This window comes from Lissotriton vulgaris, chromosome 4_1 (assembly GCF_964263255.1).
Source record: "Lissotriton vulgaris chromosome 4_1, aLisVul1.2, whole genome shotgun sequence".
NCBI classification, from domain to species: domain Eukaryota; kingdom Metazoa; phylum Chordata; class Amphibia; order Caudata; family Salamandridae; genus Lissotriton; species Lissotriton vulgaris.
Genome location: NC_141691.1, coordinates 618,761,241 through 618,780,187, shown reverse-complemented (window position 1 = coordinate 618,780,187; position 18,947 = coordinate 618,761,241). Strand labels below are relative to the sequence as shown.

The following is an 18,947-nucleotide window of genomic DNA, read 5'->3' as shown; positions in this document are numbered from 1 at the left end:
AAACCCACACACACGGGGTGGCTCCACAGGCTTTGGTACATCATGGGTATGGAAAAGATACAAGCCTCCCTCACTCAGACACGAGACACATTCCTGGACACTTGGCAACCCCTGGTCTCCCTCCTGTCAGACGAATTTACTGAAATCACATGCCCAAAATACCTCAGGGTGCTCCGTCTACCGGGCGACTTTAGGAAGAACACGGAGACCTCAATCTGAACCTCGCATTTTATGCATGCCTTAGAACGCTTAGCAGACACCTGCCTACCACACCGGGGGGAGGGACACGGGAGGGAAAGGGGGAGGAGGGTTGAGGGAACAGGGATTGTTGGATGTTGATGGGATTGTTTCATGACATTGCAGGTCAAATCTGGGCCCTCACTCGCCTTCATGGAGACATTCTTTTACGCAGAGGGGAGACTCGCCCTCGAGCGGGAGGGTGGGGTAGCCAACTTGAAACACGGGAGGCCCATTGAACTATAATCATGTCATCTTGTCATGTGTTTGCTATTCAAAAATTCAATAAAAATGGTTTAAACAAAAAAAAATGTACTTGCATGTTTCACTATACTAATTCAACACTAATCCTCTATGGGTCCCAATGTTTTTTCTCACTATTCTTTTTATTTGTTTTAATGATACTTATGTGTTGTGTGTGTTACAGTAATTCAAAGCCAATGGAACTTTTTTCATTAACTGGCAATAGTACTTTTTCTTTATCTCTATAAGAATCACATGTTCTTATGATATGCATTAAAACTAAATAGGGCGTCTATACCAGTTCCAAATACAAATGCCTGATAGGAAAACCTGTGCTCTTCTAATCATATTCTATTCAATGGACATTTTTTACAATTTAAAATGTTTATTTAAAGCATATTGCAAAAATTTTTACTTGGCTGCACATTTTAATTCTTCTTCTCACTAGGATTACATGTCATGTCTTTACAATAAAACACAATTGCATTAACCTGCTAACATCAGAAGTATTGGCAATTCAAATTCACATATCCAGAACGGCTGCATCAAATTATCCTCCACAGCCTGATGGAAACACATCATAAAGAACACCCTGACACTCTCACAAACTACCACTGAGCTACCCCTTCATGGCTTATCACAAACCAATATAAATCACAGCAAGCGCTTATTGCCTACAAATCAGAGCAAGGGCGTATTGCCTACAGATCACAGTAAGGCTTATTAGTTAACCACAGTAGGCATTTAGAAAAAAAGAATAATCACAACCTGGCCACAAGCAAACACACATTGTCCAGCTCCCCACAGATCAGGCATTCCCATCCAGTATCTCACATTCCTCCCTATACATAAGTGCCACACTAACCACCTCAAAAAGACCAAACTCACACGAACCATATATTTAGGCAATCTCCAGGGATTTGATTTCTCATAGCTTTCTTTCACATAGAGCCTATTCATGAAACCACTTAAGCAACAATTTCCCTATCTCTTTCACAAACTGAGAAGAAACCAGGCCTGTACCAGCATTTTTGTCTACACCCCTTCAACCATCCACAAACCAACACATAAATCCAACCATGCCACCATAAAATCAGCTGTTTCAAAAATCTGCCCCGCACTGTTGTGTTGACAAGTTCTCTGGCACCTGTATCCAGAAACCCAAATTGTACGCATTTGAACGTTTAGCAAAATCTATTCTGTCTATGCTTATCTAAGTGAACAGAAAGGTATCATTTAATAGACATTTTCATCAATGGAGTAATTAGTCATGCAATGTTTTATGTTTAGAATGTCATGAGCAAACCATGACTCATTTAATTTAAATGTTGATGGAGGCATCCACTCCCACTCTTATGAATTCCTCCATTCACTTATGCAATTACATTCACACATCTTACCCTTAACCATGCACCCAGCTATGCACTCACTTAATCTTTGGCCCAACCACCCTTGAACACACACTTATCCTGCTCAGTTATCCACATGGATCTGCGTAAAGTTGTATATCCACCCATACCTATTCATCCCTAAACCACCTTCAACCAAGCACATATCCATCCACTCTTACCTGCGCATTGATCCATCCTCTAACACTCAGCTGTTCACCCATATGTTCGCATGTGCATCAAGCTAGTTATGTGATTAACACTGATCCACCATAATATGCACATACAGTCATCCAACAGTCTCTTTAACTATGTATTCCTTTTAAGAGCCATCAGCGCATCCAGTGACAACCACCTGTGTTTGCATGTTGCCTTTTGTGTATTGTCTCACTGCATATCTTTCTACATTTTGTCTGTATATGCTTCTGGGTATGCTTATAGTGCTACATGAATGTGTTTGCTGTTTATGTATCTAAACAACAACAAACACATTATACACAAGCATTGGCATAGTCAATAGGTCTCACCTTTGGGACGTTATAAGTGTTTAGTTATCCAGCACAATATCCCTGGTGCAACAACATCAACTGTTGCATGGCTAAACACTTATATGGTCCCAAAGGCGAGACCTCTTGGCTATGCCATTGCTTGTTCTTAATTATTATGATTTTTCTTATTTAGTAGAAATGTAGGGAAACGTGAGGAATACAATACATACTTGATTTTTTACACTGTTAAAAGGAAAGCATTTTTAATGAGGCGCCTGAAAAACCACCACCTCGGCTGCTGCTGAATAATTCTCTGACACGTTTTAAAAGCTTTCTAATACCATGTTTTGGATCTGGTTCGTGAGGTACTGGGCATGTGTAAGCGTTAATGCATCTGACAGCCCAGGCCTCTCTTGGGGCTTTGTTGGAGCAGTCTGGGTTGTAATTAATGTGGCCGAGTATATTGCTGTAGGTTTAACTTTATCGGAGATGCTGTGATTGTCAATTACAGTAGTATCCCTTCTTCCAACTAAACTGTGCCAGAAAGGCCCAATAATCTCCAAAATACAAGTGGCAGGGCCTGTGCTGGGTGTATTAAAAGATTAGATAGATGAGTTTGACGTTATTTAAGGTGTTGTGCTTGTGCCTCATTGCAGTTCCTGTTGAAAGAGTTGGAAGGTCTCTGTCTAAACGTACATAAGTTGGATTTCTGGAAGCATGCTGAGTTTACGGGCAAAAAATGGAAAATACACAGGAACAAAATAGAAGACTGTTTGACCAGTGACTGAGGGGTGTGGAGGAAGGCAGAGTAAATAAGTGCAAGTTTATTGCCAGGTACCATGACACTGGTTCTGTCTCCTCGCAAAAAAGTTGGGCCCCTACACTGGTGACCCCTGAAAGGTGGGCACTGGCGCAATTTGAATTGGAAATATGTTATCCCCGACCTCTCTCCCATTTGCTCCTAAAAATGTGTACTTTGGCCATGACGCAAGAAACTCCACAAATGTTAGTTACCTCAGTGTTCGCCCAGTAGGGTCCCTGCAATGTTTGCTCCTGCAGGTTGGGCCTCTCTGTGCACTCAGCTAATTCATGCTGAGGCACTTACAAGGTTTGCTAGTAAAACGTTGGGCCAAGGTCCACTTTTAAATATTTGGTCCTTGGTGTCGATTACTCATACCGTTTTGCTCCAAAGATATTCCCTCTGTAAAGATAGATTTTATTCTGTGGAGTTCTCTGGTTGGGCAGATCCAGTAGTATTTTAATGCATTTCTACAACTGGATATAAGTAATTATAGCCTGCCTGCAGTCTAGGAGAGAGCATTGCCAGTTCTGGCGATTTAAGATCAGTTTGGACGGGCGTGTATCTGCAGCTTGTTAAAATGATAAAATCCCAGACTGACATGAATGTGTGAAGACTTGCCACAGCCAAAGTTAGGGCCTTGTAATGGCATGGATGGATGTCAGGGTGGGAGTGTTAACCAGTGAGAAATTGCCTTTCTTGGCTTGCCTTTAAGTTGTTTATTTTAAAGATTATCAATGAGGTATTGAGCAGATATTTATCCAGAGTTAAAGATGCCACTTCTGCATAACAAAGTGTTTTTATTGGTGTTTTATGTATTTGAAAGCAATCTTTGTCATTCTTCCTGTGAGACATTTAGCGGTAGTAAGCGCTATATAAATGCAATTGCAATTATGAATACTTAACGAGGTCAAATTAACTGCTATGAAATGTTATATTGTCATTTCAAGGTTATTGCTCTTTAGCTCTTGTGAAGTGCTCTGCAGGGTTTGTTTGCCTTGTGCGGGGCCTGTGGTGGGTTGTCATTTTGCGATTGGCAACTGGCGTAGTCTGTTATTCCGTCTGTCCCTCATAATGTGGTAGTTTTGAAATCACGAACACAGCCACATTGGGAACTCTGAGTCTGAGCCCCCTTGAGTTTAGTTAATCACGAGAAAAACATGCATATGGGGTATTTTCGATAGCCATGGCAATAAAAACATCCTTACATATCACAACAAAGTACTGGTGTAGAAAGGATATTACTTGGCAAATTACTTGTAGATGGCTTTTTTACAAAAGAGAATTTAGTTACAGAATATGATAGAGTAAATGACATTTGAAATGTGTTGCTATAGAATTATGGTTTTTAAGTTAGTGAAACTGTTCATTTTGTGATAGGTGTATGTTAATGGAAAGCACGATAGGGAAGAAGCTACTACTGAAAATGAATGATTCAGACAGCTTTAAAGCAGTATTGAATGTAATGACATGGAAATTGTTGAATATACTTTAGCATGTATGTTTACATTTCTACACCTAAATCCGCGCAATTGAGATGTTGACACTAAGGCTGGTGAGGTGACAGCAGTACACTGATGTAATGAAACCTAAAGAGGTCCCATGCAAGGTGCATTAAGCATGCCAGCGCCCCCAGGATATTCCTGTTTTCAACTGTTTTTTACCCTCTGAGTATATACAGGACTGTAGGTTTCAATTGTGGTGCAGGTCCACCATGTCTCAGGAGAAGTGCCACAGAGCACTACTCCGTGACTGCCTATATTATTTCATATGCTTCCACCACAGACCCCAACGTCAATGTACATGAAACCTTTAAGAATGCATCTCACCCTATATTACTGAGAAACCTACACACCGCAGTCCCTGTGGCTTTGTGGCTACTTCTGTATTTGTTGATATTTCTTGTTAGTATATCTATGGTATTTTACATAATATACGTGGGTGACCTCTGTTAGGTGCTACATCTATAATCTAGTTTAGGCTTTCTTTGAACTGTTCATTTTATTGTTTGTCAAAATGAACACAGTTGACAGTTTACTCACAAAACCATTTTTGGGAATGACACACGAAGAAAAACTTTGGGTGAAAGGACTTGGACCTGATAAACCTGAAATAAACATTGAACAGTCTACAAAAGACCGGGGCAAGGGTTACACATGTAGATTTACACGAAGCTGGTTTGATAAAATGAAGTGGTTAACTGCCAGCTCTTCTAAGAATGCCTTGTTCTGTTTCCCCTGCTTGCTCTTTGGGGGTGAAGTTAGCTGGACTAAAACAGGAGTTACTGACCTTAAACATCTGGCAGAAAAAATAAAGAGGCATGATTCCAGTAAAGCCCACTTGACCAATTTATTAAAGTTGTCCTTGTTTGGAAAATTAAATATTGCACTAAGTTAAATGAAGCCTACCGCAAGGGGGCAATCAAACACAATGAGGAGGTTGATAAGAACCGTTATATATTATCCAAATTGATTGATTGTGTAAAATTTTGTGGAGCTTTTGAATTGGCATTGCGCGGCCACGATGAAACTGAACATTCCCGAAATCCTGGAGTCTTCAAAGGGCTGGTTGATTTTGTGTCCAGTATAGACAGTGCAATGGAAGCACACTTAAAAAGTGCAACTGAATTTAAAGGCACTTCCAAGACAATCCAGAATGAAGTGCTTGACTGTATGCTGGAGGTAACAAAAGAAACTATTGTACAGCAAATATGAAGCACTGATTACTTAGCTATCCAGGCCGATGATACAACTGATGTCTCTACCAAGACGCAGTCAGTACTTGTTTTCCGCTACATTGATGGCAATTCCAAGGTAGTGGAAAGATTTTATTGCTTTTCAAATCTTAAAGATTCAACTGCAGATACAATTTCAGCATTTATTCTTAATGAACTTGAACATATTTTCCCAGAGCACAGTGTAAAGAGAAGCTAATTGCTCAGAGCTATGATGGTGCCAGTGTCATGCGTGGTGCCTCTGGTGGGGTTCAAAAAAAGATCGGAGACATCTATACAATGCGCACTATGTCCATTGCTATGCCCACCAACTAAATCTAATCATGGAACAGGCTGCTTCAAAAATATCCAGATGCTGAATTTTCTTTAAAGAGTTGTGTGGTATTAGTGCTTTTTTTTCCCGTTCGCCAAAACGGACTGAAGTGCTTGAACAGATAGTGGCAAAAAGAATACCGAGAGGGTCTGCAACTTGCTGGAACTTCAACATCCGAGCTGTCAATATAATTCACGAACACAGGGGTGACCTTTTAGAATGCATGAAATCTATTACAGAAGACCGTACATTTGATTCCACTTCTGTGTGTGAAGCTAAGGGCTTTACCAGGACTCTGGAAGACAGGGAGTTTCTTTTTTTTCTTTACTTGTTCCACGGTATAATGCCACACGTCAATATGTTGTATGAGCAATTACAAAAACGAGACATTGATACTGTATCTGCCCAAAAATACATTTCAGCCTTTATAATCAGCATCAACAAAGTACAAGAATCCATTGATAATTTGGACTCTGAATTGCCAGATGATTCTCGATTTACAAACCGCAAACTGCAGATAAACACCTTGATTCAGTAAGGAAAGGAAGTATGCGACAATATTGTGGTGCACGCCAAGGAGCGCTTTGAATTTACAAGGCATCTAGTCAGTGCAATACTACTGCATAGTGGCCTGTTTCAAAAACATAAGTACGTAAAGCGTGGTCAGGTTCTATGGATTATAGCTCAGGAATTAATCACAGATTACTTGTAGCAAAACAGAATTATTTATCATGAAGTCCCAAAGTGTAGTACACAAAACACATTTATTTCAACATGATTGTAGTGTTATGATTAACACGGAAGCATTAGAAAACATATAGCTAAAGAAAAACCAATTAATTCATTGGATCAAAGGAGGACCAAAGGACATAAGTCTCAAATATTTTCTTCTATAGCAACATTATATGCAAACAAATGTTAAACATACAGTGTATAATAATGAATATTTACAGAGTGCGCTCAAAGTGACATGGAAAAAGGAGACAGTTAGATAGGTTGGGGGTGAATGGGTGGAGGTGAGGACTGGGTAAAGGGTGTTGTGATCTTAAAACAATCACAGTGGTTAGAAATGTATCCTTTACAGACTAATGTAGTTCCACAGTTCCATTCATTTCTTTGAACATAGGGTACGTGTTGCTCAATGAATTGATTCCTATGTCAAGAAGATAGGATGAGATCAAGTCTACGTTTCGACCCCTAATGGATGGGTTGGTTGGAACCTCGGGCTGGGGTCTTCTTCAGGACGGGTAGGAACAGGAGCGCTTCATATACGGCCGTCCAGTGGCCTATTGAGAGTGGACCTGCGTCGGTTCCATCGTGGTGTAGGAAGCTGGGGCATCAGTGTAAATTCAATCAAGACTGCACAGTTTCAGAGCAAGTTGCATCCAGGTATGATGGTTTAATCTTCTTCGTGTTAGAATTCTTTCATAGTCCTCGGAGCTGCCGCGGGTGAGTTCCTCGTAGCAGCGCTGCCCAGTCGCGAGTGGAACTGTGGAACTACATTAGTCTGTAAAGGATACATTTCTAACCACTGTGATTGTTTTAAGATCACAACACCCTTTACCCAGTCCTCACCTCCACCCATTCACCCCCAACCTATCTAACTGTCTCCTTTTTCCATGTCACTTTGAGCGCACTCTGTAAATATTCATTATTATACACTGTATGTTTAACATTTGTTTGCATATAATGTTGCTATAGAAGAAAATATTTGAGACTTATGTCCTTTGGTCCTCCTTTGATCCAATGAATTAATTGGTTTTTCTTTAGCTATATGTTTTCTAATGCTTCCGTGTTAATCATAACACTACAATCATGTTGAAATAAATGTGTTTTGTGTACTACACTTTGGGACTTCATGATAAATAATTCTGTTTTGCTACAAGTAATCTGTGATTAATTCCTGAGCTATAATCCATAGAACCTGACCACGCTTTACGTACTTTTGTTCACTGACCCAGGTCAGAGAGTTCTCAGGGTATACCCCATTGTTAACTCACTGTTTCAAAAACATAGCAAATATTTTCCTACTGCAGCTCTCAATGAAACAGTGGAAGTATATCCAATGCTAAATAAGTCACGATTGCGCACTGAACTATCAATCCTGTATGGAAGACAGGACTTTCAGCAGGCTACAGGTGGTGCCATGGCTTTATATATATTCTTATGGCAAAACAACTTGCATACTTCTTTTTGTGAGACTCTTAAATTGATGAGAATTGTCATTACGACACCTATGACAACATCTGAGGCTGAAAGATGCTTTTCCACACTGAAAAGTATAAAAACATTTTTAATAAACACAATGACCCAAGCTCGACTTAATGCATTGGCCATGCTGTCAATGGAAAAGGAACTAATAAATCAGATTCCAGATTTCAACAAGAGCACGATTGAAAAGTTTGCTCTTTGAAAAGTTTGCTCAAATTAAAGAACGGCGTGCAAACTTTTTGTACAAATAGAAACCGTGGAAATGCATGTGGTGCTGTGAATCATTGGTGCTAACAAACATAGTTTTTGTTTACTTTGTATTGCAAGCAGCCATTCACGTATACTGCAGGAACCTATGAAAGCAAATGCACCATGTGTTAAATGTATGTTTCAGTGCCTTGCATGACTTGAGAGTAATTCAGACATATCATTATAAAGCCACATACGCTTAGTGTTGTTTCAGGGTATTAGTTAATGCACCTCTCTCTCAACCTTTTTTCAAAGTTCCCCAGCAAACATGACCCAGTTTTGTGAATATCCTACACTCTGGCAAGCTTTGCACTAACTTACAAACTATAGCCTGACAGACTGATACCATGTACCTTCCATTACATACTTAAAGATGGTGCATACTGGGCTACAGTCAGTCTTGTAAGAATTACAGGATATTGTTTATTGGTTTCATCTTTATATTCACTCCTGAACCAGGTATTATAGTCAGTCCTGAATACAGTCTTGTTTTACAAAGTTTTGCTGTAATGCAGTTGCATTTAGAAGAAACAATTTTCTTCTGGCTATTCGTTAGATGAAGCTGTAGTTTGTTTGCTCTTTTCCTAATTGCAAACTGATGTGTTGCTGTGTGGTAGAGGCCTGTAGAATCCTGGACGTATCTTTTTTTAACGATCTCTACCACTGACCATCATATGGACTGATACTGAGTGGATTTGTTAATAATATTACTTCATTTATAATGATAGGGTTCATTTCTGAACTGAAGAGCATACTAGATTTGACACTATTGCATATCTTTAGATCTACTCATGACTCATTACCTCATACTTAATACTCAACAAACCATAAAAAAGTTCAAACAATTATATTAAGGCGGCAGCACTTCATGTTCATCAACTCCATTACTTTAGCAGAATCTGATGCAAATTGTCGTCTGCAGTGATGCAACATCTATAAGGGTGCACTTATATTTGCATGCAAGGGGTCTGAATGTTGGCTCATTTCACTTTGATAAATGATATAACAATGTTTGTTTTCTTGTTGGAACATATACAGTTATCTACTAGTAATATTTTGTTGGTGGCCTCATGGGTATTAGATAATATAAATGTGTGAACCCATACAACTTTGAGAAAGTTATGTTTCTTCCATGCACCAATACATATTTCATGTAAATATTTAAACAAGTTTTCTAAAGTACTGGTTAACCAGACACTTTAGCAGTGATGTACAAAGTATTTAAAGTATATAAAACATACTTCTTGTACTATTTAAACATTCTCTACACAAAGATTTTGGTCATCTTCCTGCTCCTTATTAATACTTTTTTAAAGGATTTTACCATTTTAGCTTGTTTAAATGTAAATCTATATAAAGCATTGTACATTACTGTTTGAACAATTGCTTTGGGGTGATGGATATTTACGTTTCGTGTTTCAACTGTAAAGCTAGCCGGCTCAAAGTTTGGTTGATAGTCTATAAGATTTAATTATTTTTTTCTTCTAATGAATATTTCTATCTGTACATTTAACAAGAGGAATCCATTGGGAAGTGGGAAAACGGTGTCCCTACTGTGGTTGGGAACACACTTGTTGTTTTTGGGTACCCCTCACACACCAACAGGCCCCTTGGTGTCATGCTTCATCATTGGGGTCCTCGCATCCCTCTACGGGATGCGTCGTGCTGCGACCGACGGTTGCGTGGGAGCACTGATTTGACTATGTGTGGTGTTAGAGAGGGAGAGTGTAAGTGAGGGTTGTGGTGGGGTTTAGATAGTGAGCCGGCGTAACGGGAAGCGAAGAGGGATTCTCCTGATAGACTCTCAGCAAGGAAGCACGAGTAACCCCTACGTTATCACGGACTCATGGAGTAACAAACTCTAAACAAAACAGTCAGCTAAATAGCGGTTGTTCTGTAGGTACATTGATATACCTGCACTTGTAAAGTTCACTTTTTTAAAAAATATAGAAAAGCAGAAATAGAAAAACGTGAGTAAGGTGGGCATTTGTGTACAATAGATCATGGGGGAAGGATCACTTGTCCTGTATAACGAGGGTATGCAGGTAGGTACGTGGTGTCTCACAAATTAAAAGACCCTCATGCATGTGTATTCTGGATGTTCGTAGCGGTATATGTTGTCTCCCCGCTTTTATACACGTGTGTGCATAATCCTTGGGCCAGTGTTTATGCTACCTGCATACCCTGGTTATGCAGGACAAGTGATCCTTCCCCCATGATCTATTGATTATCAAAGGAGACTGAATGGATCATCACTCTGCCTCCCCCTTTTGATTTTGTGTGGGGATTTGTGTACCCCAGTCCTGAAGAAGATGTTTTTGCATCGAAACATGTTGACACACACATAGGAGGTGGCGCATATAAATAACGCCAATACATCCACCCCCTTTTTAATAGTACCAGCCCGGGGGCCAATTAAAGTTTTTTTGCCACCCCACGAGCCAGGTACTTTTTAATCTCACTCACTATCTAAACCCCACCACAACACTCACTTACACTCTCCCTCACTAACACCACACATAGTCAAATCAGTGCTCCCACGCAACCGTCGGTCGCAGCACGCCGCATCCCGTAGAGGGATGCGAGGACCCCGATGATGAAGCATGCCACCAAGGGGCCTGTTGGTGTGTGAGGGGTACCTAAAAACAACAAGTGTGTTCCCAACCACAGTAGAGACACCGTTTTCCCACTTCCCAATGGATTCCTCTTGTTAAATGTGTATAACTTAGGGAGAACGAATCCATTTCCAAGGAATACTCTCTCCCTACTTTTGTTGATATTAGTATTTCTATCTGTAGCCAATTATATCATATGAAGATTTCATTCACCTCCTGTGTACTTGGCTTTGAACAAATGATTTATAAAGGAAACAGACAAGCAAAGGTAGGGAAAACATTTTATGTGTTGCATGTATATATTTTATCTCTGTATGCTTATGTGTTTTTTGTTTATACATGGTGCCTTTATGCATGATATTGAGTTTCAAAAAATGAACACTAACCAATATGATATTCAATTCTATGTGGATAAAGTAGGCATTTTACTCTGATGGGCTAGCTTGAATGCCACTTTATCTCACGTAGGCACTGGGTCAGTAGACAGATCCAACCTATTTATGCAACATTGTTAAAATTAATTGTGGTTCATTGCAATTTAGAATGATTTATTCATGAGGACTTGGAACTGATGATAGTTTTAGGGGAGGCAGTGGCCTGTTACTGTTAAGCACAATGGCTTCCGAAAGTCTTGAAAATCCACCATTTGCCTGCTAATTTTTCAAAATTTTCTCGAGGGGAGAACCCCCGAGCCCTCCTTAGGTGGTTTGGGCTCACTCGCTCGCGCGGTTTGCTACACCAATAATTTTCTGCCTCACCACTTTCAAATGTCACCAGCCGCCACTGCATTCACAGACTCGATTTCCCAACACCCCGCAAAAGGAGTCAGAAACACGGGAGCTGGATTCTCTGCAGAGGAGTACAGCTTCTGATCAGTGCATCAGCTGGAGAGTTGTCTTCCTTCGGCACTTACTGTAGCGAGCTGCGTCGTGCAAGTAGGTAGTCGAACTGCACCGAACCACACCGTGCTTTGTCATAGCAAGTGAAGGTATATTTATACCTTGAAGGTATTTAGGAATGCCAGCTTTGACGTTAAGTAGGGCATATGAATGTCATGAATGAACTCCTAAGGAATAGATGTTCATGTAACATAACTGAGTTTTTGGAGAAATCAATATTAAAGCAAGGGGAAGTCCCTAACGGCTTAAGAGTCTGGTTTTCCAAGAAATCGTTGTGACGTAGATGAACGGATGGAAGTAGCCATGCCTATATTTGGGCAGCAAGGGCTATGCTAAATTAGGACTGGATTTATATGCCTTTATAAGGGCAACGCGAATGGTACCTATATAAACACATGAATCTGGAAATTCAATCGGAATCTAAATTCGAACACAACAGTATACTTTACAAAACAGAGCCACAACACTCTTCCTATCACCACGGCATAACACCATCAAAGGCTCAACATACCCACAATATAAAAATATTTTATTAAAAATCTTAAAATGTTCATAAAAAATAGATTATACTTAATTAAAAAAGATAAAAACATACACATATTTCAATCTACACAATTGATCATAGGGAGAAATTGCTAGAAAAATCTTTCTAATCATCAGAAGGCCAAGATCATCTGTGTAACATCAACAATTTGATACATTTGACATGGGCAGTTTGACAAATGTCACCACAATATACAGTTCTCCTTTTTATAGTATGTGTAAACTCGTTTCAGTGGATGTGTGTTTTCAAAGAACCACCTTCCTCAGGACAAACATAGTCACTCCCACATGAAGATATGGCTCTTTAAGTTTAACCCCTACCCTGCTCATGACGAGCTCAGCTCGTCGTGCAGTACAGTGCTCCTGTGCTTATGATGAGCTGAGCTCGTCATGAACAATGGGAACAAACTAGACTCAGCACAGGAGGGGAATCTCCCTAGCAGCGATGGTGCTAAATGAAAATCCTAGTACTGCTGATCTTGTCGTGAGACATAAGTCCTTGTCACTTCAAATTGTATTGCACTTTTTTAATCTGGTATGTTTGTCGATACAGCCAAGATTCTCTAAAGAGAGACCTCATTTTGAGTTCGGAGGTTTTCCACCCCGAATCTTGGCCATATTGTGTGGAATAAGATACAACACACTGGGCCTGATTGGGTCACAATTCTTGTATCCAAGATGAGGACTGGTTTTAAGAAATTTGAGAAGTCATAGCTTTTTAAAATTTATACTGGAAACTGTATGCCTGAAGAAGGTGGTTCTTGGAAAACAGACATCCACCGAAACGCGTTGATGCATACTATAAAAAGGCGAACTGTAGGTTGTGGTGACATTTGTGAAACTGCTAATATCAAATGTTTCAAATTGTCGATGTTTCACAAATGATCTTGGTCTAATGTTTAGCCTTCTGTTTATTATAAAGAATTTTCTAGCAATTTCTCCCTATGATCAATTGTGTAGATTGAAATCTTTGTATGTTTTTATCTTTTTAATTATGTATAATGATCTTTAGTTTATGAATATTTGAAGAATTTTGATAAAATATTTTTATATTGTGGATATTTTGAGCCTTTGATGGTATTATTCCCTGGTGATAATATGGATGGGAAGAGTGGTTTGGCTCTGTTTTGTGAAGTATACCTAAAGGCGATTTGTTTTTGACTACGGTCTAATTGGTGCCCTACCCCTCTGGTGTTTAAGGGGCCCCTCTCACACTTTTTTTGTATTTTGGGTGCGTGCCAACACCTCCCACACCCTACTTCCAGAGCCTATGCAGAGTTTGCAAACCAGTTTGGGTGCTTCTCATGGACAAAGAGTACATCATCATAACCAAAGCAGATGTTGCTGTTCCATTATTGAGTTGCTGCACGCCCACCAGATACCTTGGTTTTATTTTGCGCATGCTCATTGAAGGTTTTTCGGGCTAGGAAGTTTCATGGGGGGGGGTGATGCACTAGCTATTGATCTTCCCTATCTGTGGGGGGGTGTCTACATCCTCACTTCTAAGTTTTCAATGCTGAGTGCAGCCTGATGTGTAAAGGAGGGGTGGAGGTCCCATTTTACCAAAAGTTATCCCCCACTCCACCCCCACTCGCCTATACTTCCAGGCACCCAAAACCCTTGTATACCTAGCTAGTCAAATATAAATAAGTCAGTAAATACATTTATATGTCACTACACAAAGTACGCCATTTTGGATTCAAAGGGTTATTTTGAAGCACAACAGTAGTCCTCGAAAATGCAAAGTAGCATTGTGGTATGCATTATTTATGTATTTTACTGTGGCTAATATGTATCTGCTGTTTGCTAAATACCTTAGTTAAAATTATTAAAGCTTGCGACATGAAACAAAAAATTACTATCACTTACCTTTTTGTTTCGATTAATACTAAGAAAGTACGCGCTCTCAGTTCCAACAAACGGTGGACCCCAAGCTCTGGTGTCATCACCAGATCCTATAAATAAAAGTGATAAAACTTAGAACATTACATTTTTAAAACCATTCAGTTTAATACATTGTGTAAATTGTGAGACTATATGCAAAAGCACAAAGACTTACAAAGCTTTTATTTCTCCTATGGATTTCAAAACTCATGTTACATCAGTGCTCCTCATTCCTATCACTGATAGACATGTTAACAAACGTTGTGACAGAGAATGGTGAATGACGGTGTTTGTATACTTTGCAATGAATTTATAAATATTAACGCCTTATTTAGATTTTTGCATCCATGAAACTGTAACAGATGTGCCATCCATCGTTTTATAAGTGTATTATTGTCAATGGGGCTCTAAATAATGGGCTAGGGGCTTCCATGGTGTTTTTGATAACGTACCATGTCCGCCAAACTATAAATAAGGCCATAAGTGCTTCCCGCATGCACCCTCTCCCATGTTCTACTGTCTGTCCCCGTTTCCACTATTTCTGTGTTGGTTGTCCACTTCACTTACCAGCAACATTTTTGTGAGAGGAGAGGATACGAGAGGATATGTGTATCAGAAAAAACACCTCTGAGGGACGTGGCCTGGTCTCAAAACATGGCGGATGCACCCTGAGGAGCTCCACTACCAACCCGGTTCCCTCCAGCCTCTGTACAGCATAGCCCACCCTGAAGCCGAAAGTAGGGAGTGACTGGGCTACCTTGGGTCATGGGAAGTTGCGCTGGACAGCATTTAACTCATCCTAGTATGTGGTCCTCAGCCAACTGCCTTCTTGACCTGCAGAGCCACTGCATAGACAGCCAAGCGATGGGCAGAGCAAATCTTGCCTCCTACACCATTAGGGTAATACTGGATTGCCATTGGCTGAGACTGCTGCCATCAAGGGAGCTCCAGTGAAGACTTGCACTCCTGTGGCTACTTAGGAGCTGCGGGTCTGCCGCAGAACTGTGATGAAGGTGAAAGCAGACTTGGGCGGCTGAAGTGAGCGTGGCTCGGGAGCTGCATACTCAGTATACAGCCCCTTTTTCCCAGTGCATCCCAGGTGCCCCCCTGCATCTATTTGGGAGCCAGGGGCAGAGTGCAGTTGACTACAGTGCCGCTAATACCTGAAGGCGGAGGTCCTCCCATTCCCTAAGCTGCTTTCATCAACCTCCTGGATTAATCCAAGGCATGTGACACAGCCTTACAGGTTTACTGGGCTGGGCCCATTTAACCACCACCAAGGCACAGGTTTTTAAATGCCTCAGCTGCTGGCGCTTTGATTACACCCCACATATTTCATATCTGCAGGTGCAGCTTTGACCCTTGGCAGATACCACAATTCTATAGCACACAGTGGAGGAGATAATCTATGCAACGAGATGCTCCACAACGCTACACCAATGAGTGGATGTTGAATTAATTTCGTACAATAGGGGTCGCCTAGATTCTACATTTCTGCCCTCTGGCGGCTCATATCTCTGGGTTTCAGGAAAGGCAGGCCGGACAAAGCTGTCCAATAGGCCGCTCTAAAGTCCACCCAAGGACTGGAGCCTCTGTGGTTTGACCCGGTATCACAACACCTGATGCTCTATTGAAACGACCTGGCTCGCCTGCCCTGACCAGCCTGGACTCCACAGATCCATCACCAGCCACACTTGAACAGATTCTGATGGTAGTAGTGGACATGAAAACAACCCTGGAGGTGAAGGTAGATGGTGTGGCCATTGATCTTCACCTCCGTAGGAAGGACCAACACAAGTTGTCAGACAGAATACACACAGCAGAAACCACACTCAGAGACCTTCAACCACAAACTAAGGACCTCCATAAACAGATGCAGGGCCTCACCACTAAAGTCCACTTCCTTGAAGGGTGAGCAGAAGACATGGAGAGAAGAGCCTGGACAAACAATGTCTGCATAGTTGGATTTCCAGAAGGGCTAGAAGGAGCAAACCCCTATTCAATACATTGAATATTGGCTAGTACAAACTGTCACCCCCTCAATCTCTTTCCAGCTAGTTTATGGTAGAAAGAGCCCATCATGTTCCAGTCAGACCTCCTCCTCCTCTGGCTGCTCCTCGGCCGTTAGTGGCCAAGATTCTTAACTACAGGGATAAAGATGCCATTATTCTCTGAACAAGACAGTAGCGAACTTTATACTGATCCGAAACCCGGTTAAGAAAACTGAGAACTTGCAACCATCATCATCTCTGTCCTCAACTAGGCATTTGAGGAGGGGCCATAGGAGACCTTGTTCCCAGATCATCCTTCACTGTTGCAAGTCCTTCACCATCACTGAGAAGTCATAGCTGCTGCGGCGTCCTTCAGATGATCACTGGCTTTGGATCTCATAAGCAAACTTGCTGCGCAGTCATACTTCAGGAGTCCAACTCTAACTCCGGGAGTAGCACCTCAACGATTTTACCTGTTATCACACCACAGACATTGGATGAACTGATCTGACTGGCCATTTCCTGCACACTGTCACAATATGTAGCCCACAATGGATATTGCCTGCAAGGTGTCCCTATTGCCACACTTCATATACTTTCATACAGGTATACCATCCGACGGCTCCATCACCCATTAGGAGATCTTCGTAGCCCACACAACTTGGCTGCAAAGCCGAGCCAGCAAGGGAAGGACGTCTTATCCTCTTGATTAGACACCACACCATCAGCCTAAAGGTTACTGCTGCCTATCGCACAAATCACTTTTTAACAGAGGTCCTCATGTCCACCAGCAGGTCAACTCAATGACACCACGTAATGTTGGGAATAACTTTATAGGTTCTTGAAACGTCTGGGGTATGTTCACCACTACTAAACGATATAATATCCACTGATACCTACATCGTAAGGCTATCCACACTGCGATGATATACGAGAACCACTTCACACACAAAGAGTGGTGAAAGTCACAGACTAACTGGCATGGCAATTAATGGCAACGAGGTACTCCACTTGTATTAAAAGGACCTTGATATATTTCGGCCCAGGGGTCCCATTTGAAATGGACAATCAAGTTATTGACGACAAGAGGAGATATGTATTTATTTAGGGTAGTCTGAAAAGCAGATCTCTCATACTGGGGAGTATTTATGCACTCAAACCAGTGTAACCATCATTTTATGCCTATCTTTTCCAATAGGCATAGAATGGGGATAGGACTTTAATGGAATATTGGAAGCACACATGGACCACTCTCACTCCACATTTCCCAAAACTAAAATGCTTACTTCAGCAAAAGTACTACAAACCTGGCTCCAACAGTGGACCCTCGTAGATGAGTGACACTATAGATACACTCAGTCCCAGGAATACTCTTAGTAATCAGTGATACACTACGTTCACGTCCAACTAGATTGTTTTGTAGCTCACGGCAGCCTTGTTCCTGACATGTAAATGAAAGAGTACCTTGGCCACATTCTATCAGACCAAAACCCACAACTAACCCACCTGGCTTGGGGGCAGATTGTAACACCTATTTGTACATTAAAACTACAATGCATTGCAGTAGAGGACTTGATTTTTCGGGACTCACTTACAGAATTTACAGATACCTACTTCAGGAAGGATGCAGTTGAGTCTCTCACTCACTCAACCACATGGGAAGCGTTTAAGTTTACCCTTAACTTGCTAGATAGTTGCATGCGAGCCTTAAACAACAAATCGGTCACAGATGCTTCCTCTTTTGCTTATTTGCTTGCAATTAGGGAAGAGCAACACAACTTTGGTAGAAAGACAGCTTTGCATTGGCTACACAGCATATATGACCTGACAGCATGTAGAAGGTAATAAATCAGAGCATCTGCTCACATGTATGACAAATTCAGGCAAGTGAGGAACTATATTCACTCAAATCACAGACGCAGCTGGATCCCTTCACATATCTTAGTCACCTCAGGAGTTCATGAATGATGCCTGTTTTCGATACAACTCAATGTTATAAACTGACACTGGCCCAGTATCCGACATTGAAACTTAATTGGACACCCTCCACTTCCCCACCCTTTCATGTGTGGATTGGGCTGAACTAGGATAGCCGATCTATTTCTCTGCTGGCTCGCAGGAATATCCCCGTGGGCAGTTGCCCTGCGCCTCAAATGTTATTATGCATTCCCAGAACAGGTGGCGCCCAAGCTGGTCGAGCTCTACAATGAAGCATTCACTCACGGGCTTCTATCACGCACTACTAAGGAAGCAGTTATTGCCCTACTAAAGACCAGCAAAACTCATACCGCCCTCTCTCCATTCTCAATTGTATATCATAACATTTTGGGAAAATTCCTGTTTAATAGATTAC

The 18,947-nt window shown here is 41.1% G+C and overlaps 1 protein-coding gene across 1 annotated transcript in view; it reads right to left on the bottom strand.

Moving 5' to 3' along the window:
* The window catches only part of SUGCT (succinyl-CoA:glutarate-CoA transferase), a 3,450,745-nt gene that overhangs the window by 3,251,428 nt on the left and 180,370 nt on the right, over positions 1 to 18,947 (bottom strand). Inside the window, exon 4 of the mRNA XM_086964866.1 lies at positions 14,589 to 14,674. Coding sequence (XP_086820992.1) covers positions 14,589 to 14,674 — 86 coding nt within the window. The remainder of the gene's footprint in view (positions 1 to 14,588; positions 14,675 to 18,947) is intronic.